Source organism: Zootermopsis nevadensis, unplaced genomic scaffold (genome assembly GCF_977971745.1).
Source record: "Zootermopsis nevadensis isolate Lab colony 2312 unplaced genomic scaffold, Znev_1.0 Znev_ptg000022l, whole genome shotgun sequence".
NCBI lineage: Eukaryota > Metazoa > Arthropoda > Insecta > Blattodea > Termopsidae > Zootermopsis > Zootermopsis nevadensis.
The window spans coordinates 14521569-14537079 of NW_028259154.1; the positions used below are offsets into that span (position 1 = coordinate 14521569).

The 15511-nt window shown below is 38.6% G+C and overlaps 1 protein-coding gene across 6 annotated transcripts in view; it reads right to left on the bottom strand.

Moving 5' to 3' along the window:
• GEFmeso (Guanine nucleotide exchange factor in mesoderm) overlaps positions 1 to 15511 on the bottom strand; it is a 152740-nt gene that overhangs the window by 8525 nt on the left and 128704 nt on the right. For all 6 annotated transcript variants that reach the window (XM_087354026.1, XM_087354024.1, XM_087354028.1 and 3 more), the window contains 8 exons: positions 8161 to 8261; positions 7228 to 7344; positions 6722 to 6872; positions 5603 to 5920; positions 4150 to 4245; positions 3339 to 3468; positions 2161 to 2327; positions 631 to 741 (listed from right to left, as the gene is read on the bottom strand). In XM_087354026.1, the coding sequence (XP_087210152.1) occupies positions 631 to 741; positions 2161 to 2327; positions 3339 to 3468; positions 4150 to 4245; positions 5603 to 5920; positions 6722 to 6872; positions 7228 to 7344; positions 8161 to 8261 (1191 nt within the window). The remainder of the gene's footprint in view (positions 1 to 630; positions 742 to 2160; positions 2328 to 3338; positions 3469 to 4149; positions 4246 to 5602; positions 5921 to 6721; positions 6873 to 7227; positions 7345 to 8160; positions 8262 to 15511) is intronic.

Genomic DNA, 15511 nt, shown 5'->3' on the forward strand with positions numbered 1-15511 from the left:
TGGAGCTGATGAAATCTTTTCTCTGTACAATGTGATTCAATTTATGCATTATACCTCTCATTATTAGGGAGGAAAACTGTTTATTAGTCAATATTTATTTTACTGACAGCCTCTGGACATCAACCCAGTATTTCATGCCAGAACATTACTTCTTTGCATTTTGTTGTTCCTGTAGAATTCTTCAGGAAAAAGAACATGGTACAGTCCTCGATACATTTGTTTCAACAGTTCTCTTCATATCAATAAAAAAGAGTTATCAAGTTAGTTTGCTCAATCAGAATTTTATCTTAGTCCAATAAATTATAAATATTATGACACTTCATTTATGTATGCTGAACTCTAACATATCTGAAGCACTCCATGGTTTGTAAATAGTTCTTGCACATTTTCGTGAAAATATACAACATAAGACGCCTCTCAGAATTAAATTATTTTATTAAAAGTTGCAATATGAATTCAAGTTTTAATTTCAAGAATAAAACATGTTCTCTTTCACTTTCAGAAAGCTGCTCGTGGCTATTCGAGGTAAAATGTGTGCAAAATTAATGGGTACTGAACATGAAGAATGTCAATTCCAGAAAATGTGCTCGACTCCGCTAAGGTACTGTCCCAGTAACGCAATCTATTTACCTTTATTCTTGCATGGGGTGAAGTGGAACGACGGGAATCATCTCGACTTTCGCTGCGATCACGACTGCTACTGGAAGCTCTGCGGTCCCGTCTTTGCAGTAAGGGTGAAGTCTGTTGAAAAAACAATGTATAAACAGTTGATGACACAGGATCAAGCACAGTCATTTTGTTCTGGATAATCATGTGCATGGATCCAATGGAACACAATAGCCCATAGATCAGGAACAGCTAAGTCTACCAGATCCAATATAATGTGCGACTGTGTCTGCGCGTGCGTGTGTTTTTCCCTTCTTATCAGAAGATGGAGAATTATCCATCCTTCAAAACAGATTTTTAAGGCTTTAAGATTTTTAAGATAAAAATAATAGATAAAGCCAAAACAAAAAGGATAAGCTTTCAAATGAAGATTAGTGGATGACAAAGTTACAAATACACATATATATTATTAGTACAGTAAAACCTCTCTAACTTGGACACTTGCGGTTCGACGATAATGTGTCCAACTTACAGGGGTGTCCAGGATAGAGGGAAAGGGGAAAATCATCCTTTCAAATTGTCGTGTAATAACAATGTGGTAATTGTAAAGTATTATGGAGCCCTTCCCAAAAATAAAATTATTGATAACAAAAATCAAAAGGGTAAATTAAATTTTTACAAATTTTGTCTTCACTAAATTAAACTTGCATGGATAAGCTCAAAGGGAAGGGCACCAATACTTTACGTTTACCGACAATGTAATCTGTTTACTTACATAATCTAACTACTGTAGGCTTGCTCGAATTAAGAATTAATGACAATAATAATAATCTTTTGAAACCCACTCTCGTGGTTGCACATTACACCCCAGCCTCAATGAAATTTTAAATGTTCAGAATGTATTTTTTTTAATTGTACTTACGGCAGTAGCTCAACATATGATGTCACTTATTTCTTGTAAAAAAGTCTGTTGCTTTTATCTTTGAATTTGTCCATCCTCTTTCTAATTTTCGACGCAATCCGAATAAAGTTTCAACCATTCCTTGTTGGTTATGAGCGAAAGCACACCGTTCCAATTTCTGTTAACACTGATTAACTCAGTTGCAAGCACAGTACTGACAAAGTTAAAATTGTACCAGTAATATATACTGTAGTCCAGTGAAGGGTTCAACAAAATTATTCCATTGATGTGTTCAAAGTCTCACACCTTCAACCATAAGGTAATCCTCAGGTAGAAGGCATTCATAAGTCATAAATTCAAAGCAACAAAATACTAACTGTAAACGTTTCCCATAAAAGCATTGAAGCTAAGTTCATGAACCTGTCCAACTTACAACAAAAGAGGTGTTCAAGTTCCAGGATAAAGGGGTGTCCAAGATATACGGTGTTGTGGACATGTAAAATTATAGGATATTCGCCGGTTCCAATTAAAAGTGTCCAATATAGAGGGGTGTCCAGTCATAAGACAAAACTGCATGTCTGTTCAGACCATAAATCTGCTTTCCATTAACACTGAATGGCAATTTTATTTTCTTCATACCACACAATACATACCTCAATGCCACCTCCCGAGGTGCCAACATCAGACTTTCTGCTGCGACGTAGACGGTACCTCAAACCCGTCTCAGACTTACGTCTGTCCCGTTCATGCTTCCTCTTCTCTAGGTATTCTGGTGCAGAATGCTGACGTTTTGGAGTTGACTTGTCAGCCATTATCTCATCTGGAAAACATCATTTTTGAAAGGTATCATTATTAGGGTATTAAACTCTTTGGCTATGTCAACGTCAAGATATCTGCCTGTGTGTATGAGCATTGTGTAACAGGTACAACACATCTCTTAAAACCTCGTTTAACTCATCGTGATTCTCAAGTACACATTTTTCACAAATAAGATTCCAGCAGTTAGTATATATATCTGATGAGAGAAAATGCTTACTCAAATTCAAGTTATGTTAATTAATTCTATTTTTAAACCTTGCGTTTAAATTAATTTTGGCATGATGACAGCCACGAATAACCAATGCAATGAAGCAAATCTTATAAACTCGTTTATTACTTAATCAATGAATTAATAACAGAAGAACAAATGGTGTTTCTGGCATTATAACCACTTATTTCATATCACTAATGTCATTGAAAGTCCCGTGCCGTAGCCACGCGGTCTGAGGCATCATGCTTCGGACTGGCGATACGGAATATGCGCTAGTTCGAGTCTCGGGGGAGAAGAAATTTTCTCATGAGCTTTCGACTGGTGTATGGGACCGGTGCCAACCCAGCATCGTGAGGAAATTGGGGAGCTACAATGAGTAGCGTAATCCGGTCAGGAAAACTAGCAATGGCTGGGGGTTCGTTGTGCTGACCACACGTCACCCTATATTTGGTTGGCTGCTTAGGCATGAGAACGTGAGGCCAGCAGTCAAGCTAGTCGGCTTTGGCTCTCAGAGGGCTGTTACGCCACGGATTTAATTTTAATGTCATTGAAAGAATGAGACATTTAACAGCCAGTATAAAAGTCACTGCATTTCAACAGAAGATTGAAAATATTTGAGATTGTGTTGCTTAAACAGAGGTTAAATTTTATGAAATATTTGACTAAATAACTATTATCACTGATATCTTAGTACAAATTATGATAAGTACAGTTTTACAAAAGTTCATTATAGTTTGTTAAATTGCAGGTTTGAATGGTTAGGGTACCTGACCTGTGTTATACAGCATATTCAGTACGCACCATCTGTACGATTCTGTCCCAGTTCCATAACAAGCTGTCGAGCATGTGAAGGGATCACTGCATTGTAATTCTCCAGGATTACACGTTTCAGCTGCAAAGTCCATTCCCGTTTCTGTTCCAGGTTACGTGCCTGGAAAATAAAATAAACAATTAACTAATCAAGACTTGAGGTTCTCACAGCGGTGAGTATGAAGATTTCCATCTTCTGGGTTGTTGCGCTGTGTAGTCTGGTCGACAGACCAGACCAGACTACACAGCGCAACAACCCAGAAGACAGAAATCTTCAATTAACTAATCAACTGCCTGGATGGATAAATAAAGACTAACAGCAAGCATACAGTACATAAGAAACTTATAATTGCTCAGCTAGTCAGTAAATTTCCTGCCTTTTATGAACCCTGAACATTCATTACAATGCAAACAAGAAACCACCTTAAGTCTGTACCCTGAGCTAGATCAATCTAATACACACCCTAATCCTATTTCTTTAAGATTAATTTTAATATTATCCTCCCATCTATGCCTAATTAATAGACTTGCGAGTCTGGCTCGGCGAGCTTGACTCGTGAGCCCGGCTCGGATATTGTTCACGACACACGCATAGCAGACTCGGCTCGTGACACCCCACCCACAAACGAGTTTGGCTCAATGGAACCGAAGCCAAGCCAGACTCGTACTTGGATGGGCCGCTTAAGAAAAAAAGAGTACTGGCTAAGGTTAGCAAGGCTGTGAAAGCTACAGCCACTATGTAAATAAGTGAAAGTCACAACTAAATCACTTTGTCATCAGTAGTTCATGATGCATTTCTCACCTGCAGTGTATACTGCAGCCTTGGGTTGTCAAATGGGATAACATGGAAACTCAATGGCTCTCCAGGAACACTCTCAATTAGCATCAGATTTGAGCACTGAAATTAAATGCAAAAGGCATATTTAGGTTATTTTTCAAACAGGCAGCATACAGTGACCACAAAAGAAAAAGATCTCTTAGTCTAAGATACTGTTTCCAGAAAGACAGTCTGACTGAATGTTTCTCTGCAACCTTGTGCACAGAATTTAAAAAATATATCTAATGAAAAATTTCAATCCAACTTATAGAGATAGTTAGATATTACGATAACTGATAACAAAAGCCTTTACACACTTTTTTACTTTCAAGTGTATAGTATAGAGAAAGAATTGTGACCATATGAAGAAATCCTAAATTGTGACAAAAATTAAAGTCCTGAATGGATGGTGATGACATAGAGGAGGCCCACACCAGATTCAGTGTACTTCCTTGATGACAACTGAGCTTTGGGCAAATTATAGCATTTATTAAAATGCTGTCTGTGTTTACACCTCGAGGTATGTCTATAAATTCAGATGTGTGAATAATTAATAATTGCTGAATTACGGAACTTTTCTTCTGAAACTCTCTGGTCAGTTTCCTTGAAGCCTGCACAAGGAGGATATTAAACAGATTTAATATTCTCACTTCAGAGGTTGATGAAAGAAGTGTCTGCAATATTCAAACACATTTTTCAATAACATATGATATTTTGTGACAGTAATCTTCCTGCAGTTTCCATAGTAATGATTTCAATCAGAAGTTCCCAAAGTGTGTGTGTGTGTGTGTGGGGGGGGGTGTTTTTTGTATCAAAATCTTTTTTTAACGAAATATGGAGAAACATTTTTAACATCCTTCGCTTGATTGAGACAGTTCAGCAGTGGCAGCCATCAAAATAAAGTATCGTTCTACAATGAACCTGCAAAACGACCTTAGAGCGGCCATTTCAAAACTCCAACCTCGGTATGATAAGTTATGTTCACAGAAGCAACCACATCCATCCCACTAATCCAGGTATGAAGCGTATATTTTATTACAATTTTTTAAATTAAATACATTGAATAATATATACTAAATTATAAAAAAATGTATACTCATAGCTGAATTTTTGTCAAATCTGTTTGCTTGCACTTGTTCTAGAAGGGGGACGTGAAATTTATTAAATGTTTTAAGGGGGACGCAAGGCATAAAAGTTTGTGAACCTCTGATTTCAATTTTAATTTCTGAGGTCAATTAATACAGTGTCTCCAACTTACAAATGGGTTGCATTCCAAAACAGCATATTTATTTCCTGCGTGACCATTTATGTAACAGTTTGTACCTTCAAAGCTGCAGTGTCATTAAAATGCTGTTGTGTCTGTTCTGAACTGCTCACATAATCATAACAGCAAAATGAACGTTACATTTTATAAGAACCTGAGCACGACATGACTCACCATGATGTGAGTTTTATAGCCAAGAATCCCCTCTTCCTTCTTCTTGGTTATGAGAAGCATGCGGTCAAACAGGAAGGCGTGTCGGAGGGCTTTGGCTCCGTACATTCGGAAAGCTCCCTCTGCACAGAGTTCTCCAAATGTGGTCAGGTCCTCGCCCTCCCAACCATACAGGAGACTCTGAATCTCTTGCACACGAACTGCATGCTCGTGTCTTCTCTTCATGTTATTGATGTGATGAGCAATGCCTGTCATGGCTGACAAAGCGTCCACAATATCCTTGTAACCCTCACCTTCGTACACATAGTGTTTAACTATGTTCTGCAAACACACAGTTCATTGTCTGAGATTTTAGTTCCCACTGTCATGAAGATGTCAGTGTTGCAGGTAGTAACATCAAGTGGATATATGGATAGATACAAATGTTTAAAGGAAATATGTCTCTGCATTCAGGGCTCAGTTATATCCATCTACAAGCCCAAATAGCATCACAACCAAGAAAATCATTGACAAAAGTTCAAGACTTCTAACTACTCACCTGTGACATTCAGTGATTTTCTAACTAAATGACAGACTGATTAACGAAGTAATAAACCAACCCACCGCGCAGTATATTCTTTCCTAGGCACTTGGTAATTAATCAGGCAGTCAAAAAATTACCTTCTTTTTGAAACTTAAAAGGTTCGAACAACTTGTCATGGAAGCCCGCCTGTCATGGGACCTTATACTAATCAAGTCAAATCCAGTAAACATTTTCATGCTCTGTTTCTCCAAGTTAAATTTTATCTTCCAAAAGTATTCTCTTCCTCTGGGTTCTTATTACACATTTCTTTGTCTTAATTTGTGTTAAATTGATATTCACGTAATCATTTTTGAAGGGCCAAAACCTCAGCACTACAAATTTAGTTATATAATAAAATGAATGCTCTGGTGTTTTTAATAAGCATACACATCTGATAACACCGCCATTAAGAGCTGGAAGGGTTCCAAGGATAAGAAAATTTGAGAGGACTTCTTTATCACAACAATCAATATTTGTAAACCATCCAAAATTAGGCCTGTTCCTACAATTTTAAGTTCAGCATTCAGAAGTATTTACATAAATCAGTACGAAGTCCGCACCTGAAGCAAGAGATGGTATTTGAGGATTCTCTGCACGGGTTTCAGAAGGTAAGATCCGAGCGGCAGGGTATGCTGTAACGCTGTTTGCCTCTCTCGGAACAACCGGACCGTCGCCTCCTGCCTCATGAGCTCTGTGAGTACCGACACAGTCCTGCAACAAGATTATAGCACAAAAACAGCTCCAAGATCATCATCGACACCACCGTCATTAACCTCAATGATAAAGTCCAAAAGTCAATCAATATATCGTTCTTTCAAAATATCTGGTTATTCCTGTGTGGATAATTTCCCCAGCACAAGTAAATCAACTGTCACTGGCTATTGTTTTATTGATTTTATTTATTGATGGCTGCAATTCAATACAGTTTAACTGGATTAATAAACATACGTCGCTGTGACTATGTAAGAGCCCGCACAGGTTAAATCATGTTGTAACCTGCTCACGGCAGTCTACGAGTTCCTCCGATGCATGTTACATGTTCATTTAACAAAGAAATTGCACTCACCTTGGGTAATTGGTGCAGTACTGCGTGTAGATGGAAAAACCTGTATTGTTCCTCACGAAGGATTGTGCCACAGGAACCGGATCCAGTCCGCACTGCTCCAGCTCACCAAGAAACTCGCTGAAACAGAACCATAACAATAATCGTTATCTAAAGATGTGCTTCTATGGTTCATTAACTACACTGCAGTTACTTAGACATTAATTCTTCTTCTTCTTCTCCTTCTTCTATGGCTCTCCGGTCCGTGTTCGGTCCACGGCCTCCTCAATTCTCCTCTTCCATCCAGTCCTCTGTTAGGTCCGTCAATGATTGAGGGTACCTGTCTTAGTCTGACCTCTCCCCTTCGACCAATCTGACTAGGGAGGCCCTACCAGTAGCTATGCTACAGCCAGCATAGCTCTTGGGGTCACAGAGGTACTCGAGCCCCACCACCACGACAAGGTAGACATTAATTACTAAGTCATATTTGATAAACACAATTTTTTATGAGCTGACTAACAAATTTCTTGAAAATCTGTTCAGAAGTTCTGAATTTTATATGCAGACAGGCAGAGCAAAGAAAACAAGGCATGGCTTCAAAATATTTAGTTGTGTGAACACACCCAAAAAAATTTAAATTATAGAAAATTAAATTCTAATTGTTGTAAGCAAATATATAAAATACAACCTAAATTGTAAAATTTTATATTAATTTATACACTGAAAAGTGACCCTACAATCATAATATAACTTATTAATTTTTTATTATTTAAAAAAGCAAAACCAAAATAAGGATTCAGTTACAGACGATGTAACTCCTATTTCAGAAACATTCTCAGACAGTACAAAATACAAAAATAGCATAGACGAATTTCCATTTGGACATTCTATCTAACTTTCAGTTTGTATTTTCCTTCTGTGAGTTTTGCTACTTGACACAGCACAAGAGTAATTCACCTGTTGAACTTGTAGATGTCTTCAATATTGTTGAATAAATCAGTAAGCTGCTTGTCAGAGAGTGGGCAGTTGGGAGTTTCTCGCCAAACCTCCAAGTAGCCCTGGAACAATAACACGAGGACCAGTCATAAGTAGAAAATATCACAAATAAGTAATTGGTCGAGATTGCTTAAGCAGCGTTTGAGAGGAATTAACAGCATTCACATACACAGTTTCCATAGTATTTCGTAAAATGGTTAATTATTTTTCTTGAAAGCTGGCAGCCTGTTGGCAAGTCTGTCCAAACCATCAAATCAGTTATAACATTTTAAAATTAAAATGTCATTAAAGTAAAATTGTCCTGTTACACGCCATGGAAGCGCTTCAGGGGAGAGTTGGTATAGCTCCTACTCGCATTTTTGACCACAGCACTAGATCGGGTTGAGTGTCATGCCCCAGCTGTGCTTTTCCCCCGGTATCCACTGAGGTGAACCATGAAGACTATTTCAATGTAAGAAAAATGACATCGAAATTCATTCTTTCCCATACGATAAGTAATGTAACAGTAATAAGTGAAGCCAGTAATTCAGTTCTTTTGTTCATTAACATTTCTTGACATGACAAGTTAGGCTTCAAACATGCACTCGGACATACTTGGTTCGAATCTCAGTTGTGTGTTTCGTACTGTTGCTGACCAGATCAAACAAAAACGAACACGTAACAAAGAAATTCTCGAATATCCTGTTATTTCGTTTTCTTCAAAGAGATTAATTCTTAAAACAACTGTCATGGCGTAACCCCGTCATGGTACACACACACAATTTACTAAAAACTCAACGTGTTCACTTTCTTTTGAATGATAATATACTCAGATCATGCATCGCCTGTGCTCTGCGTATCGCCTTGTATGGACTCAAGTTTGCTGTCATTAGCATATTCCACTTCCAGATAATATAAACGTGCACTTCGACATGGTCTCAGCTTGTGCACGTGGCTCTCAACAATAGAACTACTTATCCGCTTATCGACAGTCGCAACATTCCAGTGAAGACTGGCGCCGAAACATCATTGCTCGGCTGTTCGCACATTGCACCAAAATGATTACTTGAATATCGGAATGGATAAATACAGTGTTAATTACACGGCACACAAGGTAACTGTGCTTAAATAAAAAACCAAACATTCCGAAGGTCGGAAAAGTTCGTCTTTCAGACTGTACTCATACATACGGATAGCCAGGTGTTCATGGCATATAAGCATTCTTATTTTTAATATGCGTTTATTTCTGGATATTTTACAATACAAATTTATAAAGACGATGTGACATATTTATAAGTGACCGGAAGATAAACAACAAAAAATAAACATCCTAGTGACATCTTCATAAAACGATTATATAAGAAACGTAAATGTATACATCACAAGCGAAATAATTAATTCAGTAGCTTTTTATTTTAATGAATTATCAATAAATATTTACAGAAATTATACAATCTGGTATCACCTCTTAACCTTTATTATCATGGGCGGGAGCTTGTCATGGCCGTAACCTCCAAGTCAATTAAGAACTATCCTGTAATAAACTGATAAACATTTCAACCATATAAACTTTTCAGAAATAAAGAAAGTTCTGGACTACTTCCGACACTAACACGCGGAAGTTTCTAATATTACTTAATTTTCAGCATCATGTTTATCTAAATGTTTACAGATTAGTTCAGCCTTCAACGAAAACACAATTCGTTTCCATCTTGAAGACCAACTGTCTAATGCTGTTTATTACAAATAGCGAACCAATCCCGAAACGAACCAAAATGGCGATTTGTATTTCCCGATAACTTTTACAGTTATTCAACCAAACAATAAATTACACAGCGTACTTTCACAGAACCGAAAATCTCATCACGTTGCCCATTAAATCCCGTTAATTAGACCGAATCTTGAGCTATTTCGATACAGTTTACTCGTTTATCTTCCACGTGGTCTAGTCTTTAGGTTTTACATGTATTTCTCATATATCCTACGCGTTCTACATGCCCACCCATATTTTAGTTAGTCGGTTAATGGTGTAAATTACTTCGTTCCTCGATATAAGCCTCTAATCTTCTGGATTATTCTGTTGTTCTGTTCTTTCACCCCTCTGGGGTCCAAATGAAGTAACACCATTTTGTTTCTGGTCTTATTTAAACAAAGGGTTTGCAAGAACAGAACAAATGCAAACTCCAGCGTGCGAAAGGCCCAACACATACACAAAGAACCACCGCACACGTGTTTTTGTGACGTCACCTGCTTTCTGCTAGCATGCACGTGCGATCTATCACTCATTGAAGGGCAGGGCCGAAGAATATTGCAACTCTTAGCGTGCATCCATCTGTAGGAACTACGCCGCAGATAAACATTTCTAATTAAATCCCATTCTCTAATGTGTGATTCAAGACACAGCGACCAAATAGATTTTAGCAATAAGTGGAAAACGTTGAATACAATCTAACACAAGATAAAATTCCGAATACGGGTTTAGGCTATATTTATTCTGATAATAATAAATACATCCAACAACATTTCATACAGATGCTGAGACCCCAAAAGAAATTAGTGTTTCATGTCTGTATAGTACATTTTCTTTATACTGTGCGTTGCTACCTGCATAAAAAACGCACCTATTTGTGATAAGGCATGTACACTGCCAGCTCTTTTAGGTTTGTGCGTATCAAAGACATAAAAATTGACAGAATTTACTTTCATTCCTTCATACACTCAACCAGATTTATCTCTGAAATCTCAGAAATATTTACAGCTTGGCTTCGCTGAACCTGTGACATAATTACGCCATATTTAGCAAAACGTCTCACAGGTGAGCCTGGTACACAGATATTTCTATAGAAGTACACACATGCACAATTCCTGTGCACCACCTACGGTGTATGTGCGCACAGGGACTTTTAAATCACTTCCCACTTCTAACATTTGTTCTTACAGGTGCACAAAAACGTCTGTACTACCGATGGTTACTTCTCAGTTGTAATAGAGACCTAAGGATCGCGTCCAAGATAGACATTGGACATGTAAAATACGAAACTATCATTATTCAACTTCCTTCCATCTGATATCCGCATCCGCTGACACCGTAATTAAGATAAACCCATTACAATTTTACTTGGATGACAGCGCGATAACAAAGGTCAGACATTCGAACTGGACCACGCTCAAACAGTAGGACTATGTCTCTGAACGAGAAGTCTTCTTTGAAAAAAGTGGTTTTGCTGTCTTAACTAAATCCAAGCGGAAATGAAAACCCGCACAACACATTCAAGGGCAAAATTCCAACTACCCGAACTGAAACCTCATTCGCTACGTCGAAGCTTTATACATAAATGTTGCTGTTATTTAACTCTTAACCACTCAAAATTATGAAAATGACATTTTAAACAAAGTCGCTCGTATGTGAAGCTGGCTAGGTCGTCACACAAAATCATAGAATTAACAACATAATATTGAAACATTTCCTAAAAAAAATAAAAGATTAGGTTAAATTTCATATGAACAACTGCGAATTCAGGTCATTCTATTTCTTCTACAAGTGTAATTTATCAAAGTCACTCGCTTTTAATTTCGGTTCTAAGCTCAAAGGCAGAGAGAATCTATTTACACTTTCATACATCTATGAAATATGTGGTTATGAAATGTGTCGGATCGAATTACAGAACTAGTTAAGTGCTGAAGGACATAAGAACATACATAATAAATCACAGGAATGAGATACTGCCGACCAAAGCAGCTATACATAAATCCATTCATCGCTTGCAGGTCGAACAACTGAGTTCGTCCATCCATCACAAGACGTACTTGCAAAATGCAGCAGTTAGCTATGGGCGACATCCATAAACAGGACCACCGGGAAGAAAGGAGGCCCTTTTAATAGGAGGCAACTGACCGTTAGGCACGTGGCCCTGATAAGCAACTTTAACCCTCCGAGAGCCACATTTATACATATAGCATTCCACTATAACAGCTTTACTTTGTTTGAACCTCAAAGCACTTGGATCCAGACAAATGTTGGGCTGAATTCGACTGGCTTATTCACATTCCCTTCCACCATGAATAATTTACACACTTGTCTTTTAAAACGATTGATATTGTCAGGCTGAACCCGATGATTGAGCAGACAGCAGTTAACGACTGTCTGCTTGGGCCCGATATCGTGCCGGTAGGATTGCCCGCTCGGATCAACGATTTGTGGGAAGACAAACACCTCGGTTGTCGGGTTCAGGCCCGCGATGGATAGTGCTGCAATAACCACGATTGTCAGGCACAGCCCCGACGCTGGATAGAAGTTCGTATAGTGATTATCGGGCTAAGACCAGTCGGAAGGCCTATTAGTTTTTGGGAGGGAAATAAAATTAATCTTAAAGAAATGCGATGCAGTGTTGACTAAATTCAACGAGCAAAGAAAGAGTCCACTGGTGAGTACTTATGAACACAATAATAAACCATCTGGATCAATAAAAGACGGAGAATCAGACTATTTGATTAGCAAGAATCCTAATAACTGAATATCATTCTTTCGTCTGGCGTTTATTACACATGCAACAGACAAAGCGTCATGAAAGCAGAATAGTCCTCCTGTCCTTTAATAACACAAGTCTGATTAAAAACTACTCCCCTACAAACCCTTTGAACACAAAATTACATGCAATAAATACTGTTACATAATGTGAATACGACAGAAGAAAATGTTGCAGCATATTTTAAACATCTGACTTTCATGTTAAGTTACATTTATGATCAGTGGAATACACGCGTTTTTCAGTAACCATAAACCGTAACTGCGTGATGTTGATTTACTGCAAACTGCATATAAAGCGACACTAAACCCTCTGTGTAGCGTTCGTTCATCTAAGGACGACGACACGTCTGAAAAGGATAACGTTCGTGTTTTCGCTCTGTAAAACGATACGAAGTTGTTCTGTACAACCAACACGAGAAGCCAGCACTTTCATCAGGACTTTGGATCTGCTCAGATGTTGGGGGCAGTGTGGGACGCAAACCGGAGCGTGGGGTGCGACCAATGAACAGCCTGGGCGTAGCACTGCGGGCACTGGACGCTGCAGGGGTGTACAAATTTCACAAGAAAAACAAGTGTCTCTTGATTCACATACATAAACGTCAAAACCTGTGATTATCTGTTACTATTCAATTCAGAATCTTCTGTCATCCCATTTCCTATCTAAGAGCCTCTCGCAATGGGCGTCATGAAAAACGCATGAACATTCTATTCAGAAAACCTGAAGAGATGGGTCTTATCACTTGTGAGACCTGTGCAGCGTGTTAAAGGCTGCACGCCATAAGCACAAAATCCCATATTAATCTCCTGATATAAACACAAAATGACAATAGGCCAAAAGCACAGAAAGTGAGAAAGTATATTGACTGATACATTAGAAAATGGTAATTTGAACGCCACCTGTCTTAAAACCGATCTTCGTTGAGAATGTAAGGATGCCCACTAGATTCAGCTGGCTCAGAGTAGAATCCAGTGGCAGGCTCCTGTTAGCACGGTAATGAATTTTCAGGTTCCATGACATGTGGACAATTTCCTGACGAGACGAGTGACGAATTTAAATTAATCGTTGCGTAGGATACACACAACGCATCACGGATCGACCATGAATATTGGCGTGGAAGGAGGCAGTCGAGGCATATTTAAGATACTATAACAGAATTTTCCTGGAGGGACAATAAAATCACAGTAGAGCTCAGTTGGGATAGCCGTTGTCTATTTCGGATCCATCTACAGTTGAAGACGATACAAACTCCTGCTGCCATGGACAATCAAGTGTCTCATCACGCTGCGAAACGAACCCTGCCAAGGTAATGTAAAAATAAGGAGGCGTCTCTATAACTGCCATCAGGAGACTTAACATACATCCGTGCATTCAGTGACTGTTAGATCCAGGGATGTTAGGTGACTCGTGCAAGCAAAGGCAGTCTGACTTAAGTTGGTCGACACAACTTCACGACCGTGAGAACATCGACAAATGAAACGCACTGTAATATTTTAGTTTGTAACGCCTGCTTCACATACGAATTACCTGTTAATGTCTTTGGCTATTACAGCATGACACGGAAGACAATACGCCTGAAACTGCTTGTGTAGATTACTCGCATTGCAAAAGTGTCGGAGAAGTAGTCGCTGGGTCGCGGCGAAAAGAGAAACACGACGTGTTTTAAGTTGCGTAATGTTGAATGATTAAACACGGAGTGTAACAGGAGTCAGCACGTAAACTGAGCTTGTTTAAACATAGATCAAAATACAAGGACGCCCTTCCGTCTGCAAACAGTGGATTGGTTTTTAAAACACGCTAAAACTTCGAGAGTGAGTTCTCACCAAGGCTAAATACACAGTAGCTTTTGAAAAATATATTTGAAATTAATGAAGTGATACGTTAATACACTATGTGCTGTTCCCAGTGGTTGTTTTTCTGTCTTTAAATACTGGAGTGTTTACAACGAACTTCATCTAAATACTTTTGATATGACATGGCAAACTCCCAGTTACATAAATAATTATCGGTATCTTCGCCTTCACATTCGACAGGTTATATTTGTATTAGTACTTTATGTATTTTAATATTATTCTGTTTCCTTCTTCACAACATTTCTACCACTTGGTACACAAACGCCAATATTAAACATGAACCTTTTCTACTTGGAGTCGTGACGTAAGGTTTGTTGCATGCTACGGTTCTATCTGTTGCAATACGTTGGTTCATCAATTTAATTTGACTTGTCTCGTCTGCATTTCTTTTTCTTTCTGTAACGTTCCACTATCACTCCTATTTTATTACTACAATTATTACTGTACACAACTGTTCGACTCAAACTTCACATCAAGTAGGATCTGAAGTTGTCCCGGCAATACGAATATAAGTCCCCTCAGGGACCCACATCAGTGGGTATGTGGAATGGCACCCCCGAAGTACCCGAGCTACCCAGTACCTGGTGGTATAGCTGGGCCACCCTACCTCCGGGGCTGTAAATACGGAGGTCTGGTCCTCTAGGTTGGGGGCTGGGCGTGGAACTAACAACCCCACCCTGTAAAAAGCAACTTGTTACGAAATCAGATGAAGCAACTGCAGGATGGACTCATTCACGACGGACTGACAAACAGATTGTCTGTGAATGAGGAAGAATGGAAGAAGCTTTTGAAGAAGACAGGATCCACACACGGCTGTAGAGCCAATGATGATGTGAATATAAGTGCTTTGTAGTTTTCTGCCTGTTTTTTGATGTTTCGGAGGACAATAAATCCTGCACCTTCAAAGTCGAGATATTGTGTTCAAGAATTAAAAGTTGTACACATGGTGAAACG